The sequence below is a fragment of the Apis dorsata genome, unplaced genomic scaffold, assembly GCF_000469605.1.
Source record: "Apis dorsata unplaced genomic scaffold, Apis dorsata 1.3 scaffold_367, whole genome shotgun sequence".
Taxonomy (NCBI): Eukaryota; Metazoa; Arthropoda; class Insecta; order Hymenoptera; family Apidae; genus Apis; species Apis dorsata.
Window position 1 is genome coordinate 292,835 of NW_006263632.1, and position 5,099 is coordinate 297,933.

General features: G+C 29.3%; 1 protein-coding gene across 1 annotated transcript; it reads left to right on the top strand.

The window, feature by feature from the left end:
• The first annotated feature begins 722 nt into the window (after positions 1-722).
• LOC102675602 (autophagy-related protein 11-like) lies at positions 723-2,975 on the top strand. Its single transcript, XM_006618689.1, has 2 exons — positions 723-1,056; positions 2,929-2,975. Exons 1-2 carry the CDS (start codon positions 723-725, stop codon positions 2,973-2,975), a joined length of 381 nt encoding a protein of 126 aa, XP_006618752.1.
• The last annotated feature ends 2,124 nt before the right edge of the window (positions 2,976-5,099 follow it).

The following is a 5,099-nucleotide window of genomic DNA, read 5'->3' on the forward strand; positions in this document are numbered from 1 at the left end:
AAAATTAACCATCATCACGATTCCTTCCATCACCGCTATTCTACCCTTATCGTGGAAAAGATCGTAAACAATGGGGCAGAGATAATTCATCGCCAGTCTGTGCACGTATCCGCGCGTAAGAGCATAGATATTCGTCGTGTGCAACTCGTCGCGCGTTAGAAAGAGCGAAGGATCGAAAATGGATTTTTCGAAATGTAATTTTCCCGGCAAGGAAACGAAGCGCACGCGTGCTTTTCGCGGATATTCACGCGAATTTCGAATATTAAACGAACAAGGAAACAGAGGGGAAAAAAAAAAAAGAAGGGAAAAAGAGAAACAATCGCGAAGCATCTCTCATTTGCTCTCGATCCTCGTGTCCCTTTTGGAGGAGGTTGGATTTTGCGCGGATGCGTAATCCGCGTAGAATTTTTCGAAACGCTCTGAAAAGCGGAAGCTTCAAAGCTAAAACCGAAGCTATCGATACCAATTTTGGAGGATAACCTAACAGAACTTTTCGCTTTCCGAATAGTCGAGCACGAATACACATACGCGATATCCTCCCCGTGAATCCTATGAATCGATTAAAACTTAGGCTGTTTTTTTAATGCAAGCGATTTTCAATTCGTAAAACATTACAGCAGATGATTCCGTTTGTTTTTTTTTTATCCTTCCCTTGTGGCGCGAAGTAAATAGTTTTCAGTAAATCGTGTTAATCTTTAAATACCCGATTTCTTTGCATATCTATGGAGGAATCTATGGAGGAATCTATGGAGGAATCTATGGAGGAATCTATGGACGAATCTATGGAGAAATCTATGGACGAATCTATGGAGAAGTCTATGGACAAATCTATGGACGAATCTATAGAGAAATCTATGGACGAATCTATGGAGAAATCTATGGAAGAATCTATGGAAGAATCTATAGAGAAATCTATAGAGGAATCTATGGAAGAATCTATGGAGGAATCTATGGAAGAATCTATGGAAGAATCTATGGAGGAATCTATGAATGAATCTATAGGGGAATTTATGAAGAAATCTATGGAGGAAATCTATGGAGGAATCTATAGACATTGTATGTAAATTTTTTTGATGGATTTAGAAAATAATAAAATCCTTCATATACGAAAAAATATAAAATAAAATTATCGATATATTTTACCTTTTATTTAATTTAAAATAATAATTGTTTATAAAGATATCGTGTTCACATTGCAAATGTAAATTTAGAATATCATTATTTTATTTCAATGAAGGAATTTTTGTTGTATCTGCTTCGTAGAACAAAAATATTTTGATTAAAAACTTTTGCAATATTCGAAATACAAAGCAACATGATGTTTGAAATATACAATATCTCGTAGTGCAACATAACACGTAGTTAACAAGAGGGAGAAATGGAACAGAGAACAAAAATGTACAGTTCTGTATTATTTGAGAATATTAGATGGAATTTAAGATATTAAATTCCAATCAGTTGAAAGAATTTTATTGTAAAAAAATTCGAATTCTATAAAAACTTGTATTTATTACCAAGAAAATACGTGAAAGCGAAAGTATTATTATATTTAATCCGTCTAATCTATTTCAAAATAATTCAATTTGAAAATCTATATTGATCGAGATATTAAATATTCTAAAATTACTATTCTTACAATATTCTATGACTTAATCGAATTGTTATTAAATATATTGATATTTGAAATTTTTTAAAATTCTAAAATTTTGATCGAACTATAAAAAAATTACTATCATTTTATCATTAATTTCAACAGCATTATTCCTATCGTAAAAATTATTAAAACAAAATCTCTCAGAAGAGATTTTTCAATGTACCATACTCGAACAATTTTTAATCCCCGACTAGAACAGAATTTCGTGAAACAATTTGAAGTAGATACAACAATGATTCTCCTCATTGAAAATTCTCTATCAAACAGGGTGATGATCGTTATGCAAGTGAAGGCTGAACACTAGCTGCCAGCTACAGAATCATTTTCAAACATTTTGGACCATATTTCAAGCACTGCTGAAAATCGATTAAACATCAAGAGGCGCGTTTTCATCGAGGAACATATAATTTCGAACCATAACAGATTGTAAATATAATACGTGTAAAAAATAAACGGATTATTAAACTACTATTCCATTAAATATAAAATTTAATTTTTAAAGCAACTGCATTTCCTTGTATTTCGATATCGTTAAAAAAAAATTGAACGCAATTGATTTAGAACTTCGAAAAAAAAAAGAAAAAAATAGTACGAAATTTCATATATAAATGAATATAATTTCATCCTTCTTTATTTATTACTCTTCTAATTTGAACGAATTACACGAGAGTAAATATCGATTGATCGATTATTATTTATCACATTTACCATAGGAAAATCATGTTAGAGCGATACCTATCAGATCAATGAAATTTATCGCAGTGTTGTAACGATAATTACGTAGCGACGCGTTAATAGGTATTACTGTGAGCATCCAGAGCCACGTGCAACCATTAACGAAATCCTACGTGAGAAAGGTTTCGATCGACGAGTCGATTTTAATTACGTTGTCATTCTCTTCAATTTACAAACTGCAAATTACGCCCCTACTTCTACAATTATGCTATTTTCCCGAACTTTTATTCCCGAATTTATCTATTTATTTGCCAAAATTAATTTTCCTCTTTCGCTAATACACACAGCGGATATTTATGCATGTATCGTAATAAGCAACATATATGCAAATTTTGTCGCATTTATGTAACATGTATGTATACAAAATACAAAATAATTGTATTTGTAATTTGAAATTGAAAATTGAATTGAAATTATCGATTAGAATATCTAAAGTAGGAATACTTTTAAATAAATTTTCATTATTTTTAAAAAGAATATAATTTTGTTATCTATGAACCGAATAATCTTTTACTTTAATGAAATTTTGCTTTATATAGATATGAATACAGGAGATACACCTAATCCACATAATCTAATCAACTGAATTTTATTTATATCGATTACTTTGATCATTGAAATAAGAACAACTCCGATTGTTTTCATCAATGATACGATACAATTTTCGATTCCTCCGATGACAAAATAATTCTCTATCCATCTTAGTATCTTTTTTCAATTAATATCTGCATTTGAATAAACATCTGTTTACAATAATACAAATGTATCCGTATGCTCCTACTTTTTATCGATGAACATTATTACAAACAGTAGGATTTATATAGTTATCGAAAAAAAATGTTGGACACGTAGAATCGTTCGAATGAAATAGAAAGAAGAGGAGTCTTTTTGCTGACCGTATCAAACAAATTGGCTTCGAATTCAATTATTCCCGTATTCACTGTATCAGCACCGATGTCGGAGAAAATCTGAGACTACCTCGACCCGAATGAATGGGCTTTTAAATTTCGCTGTTATTACATTGACCGTCGATAACCGGTGATTCGATCCGACAATTATACGGCGTGCAGATGTACTACTTGAAATTGATATTCTGATTTAAATAAATTAATAGGGGAAAAAATCGGTGAATCGATGGAAGGACTAATTATATTCTTGTTTTCAAGATTTCACAAGACTTATATTTTCTTTAAAAATATGGTGGCTGCAAAAATTATTTGCACGTAATTTTATTTTTCAATAAAATATTTCTTTTAGGTTCTGGATTGTATTTCTATAGTATCAAATTTTAATTTGATTAATAATAATATCAATGTGAGTTTCATAATTCATAGTATTAAATTAATTAAATCGTATGAAAGTGATACTAAACGATTTAATTAATTAGTAAATGTTATAATAATACAATGGTGTGCGAATACTTTTTTTTGCAGTCACTGTATTTTCAAAGTTTCAAACAATAAAGATAATTGCTTCAATCGCGTTAATATTTTCGCGGAATAAAACATGCGATTCGATATAGCAAATTTATTTTTTTCACATTTGATTTCACGTTCCACAACAAAAGTTTAAAACGGTATAACTTTGTTTTATATAATTTCATTTCCATTCGATTCGCGAATCAATATTACGATTTGAAATCACTTATTGTTACGTAATGCTAATAGAAATTAACCAATTAAAAAGATTGCATTTATAAAGAGTTCATTTTCCGGCAATTTGAATAAAAACCATTTAAAAATTGGTCTCTCTTTCGATTAATTGAATGTTAAATCTATATCTCTTTTTCTCTTCGAATAAATATAATTCAATATTGAATCTGTCTTTTTTTCATTTCAATGGAAAAAATAATATTACTCGATAATATTAATTATTAATAATTTACACACATTTTCCTAAATTGTATATTTTGTGCAAATTCTAACGCGCATATCTTTCAATTTTATTTCTATTTTTTTATTTTTATTTTAGTTTACACCCGAAGATTATCTAATAATAACATTTTATTTTTTTAATATTTTCATCCTAAACTAATATAAATGCTTTACTGATGTTAAATTCATCTTCATTCTATTGTAAAGTTACACGCAAATATATAATGTAAAAATTTTGAAATAAACTATATTTCAATATTGAATTTGTTTTTATTTGCTACTTTATTCGAATTGTTTTTTATAGATAGTTTTAAAATTCAATGAAGCGTTCGAGAAGCTTAGATTAAAAAATCTACCATTGACGTAAAAAAAAAAATATATAAATAAATAAATATAAATAAATATAAAAATAAACGAAAGAATCATTTCAACGTGAAACGTAATAAAAATCTTATTAAAAATTCCATCGTCTCATCTTCTTAACAATAACTCACGATTATTTTTTAATCTTCTAATATTTCTTTAAAAAATATATATAGACAAAACGAAATCTTCCATCCATCGATATGCAATTCCCTTCGATTTCTAAATCATTCAACGAAATAGCAATAAATTCTTCCACGTCACGTTTCTCGACAAGAGCCACTTTTAAGTTCGATTATGACCGGTTGTATCACCGATACGCGTTAGTCCTTTAATGCGACACGAATCGGAAAAACTGCGGGAGACACGATAGCGGGCGAAAAGCTGAGCCGAAATTCCCATTTACGTAAATACATACACAGAAACGGGAGAAGGGTGGAATGAAAAAAGGAAAAAAAAAAAAAAAAAATCGG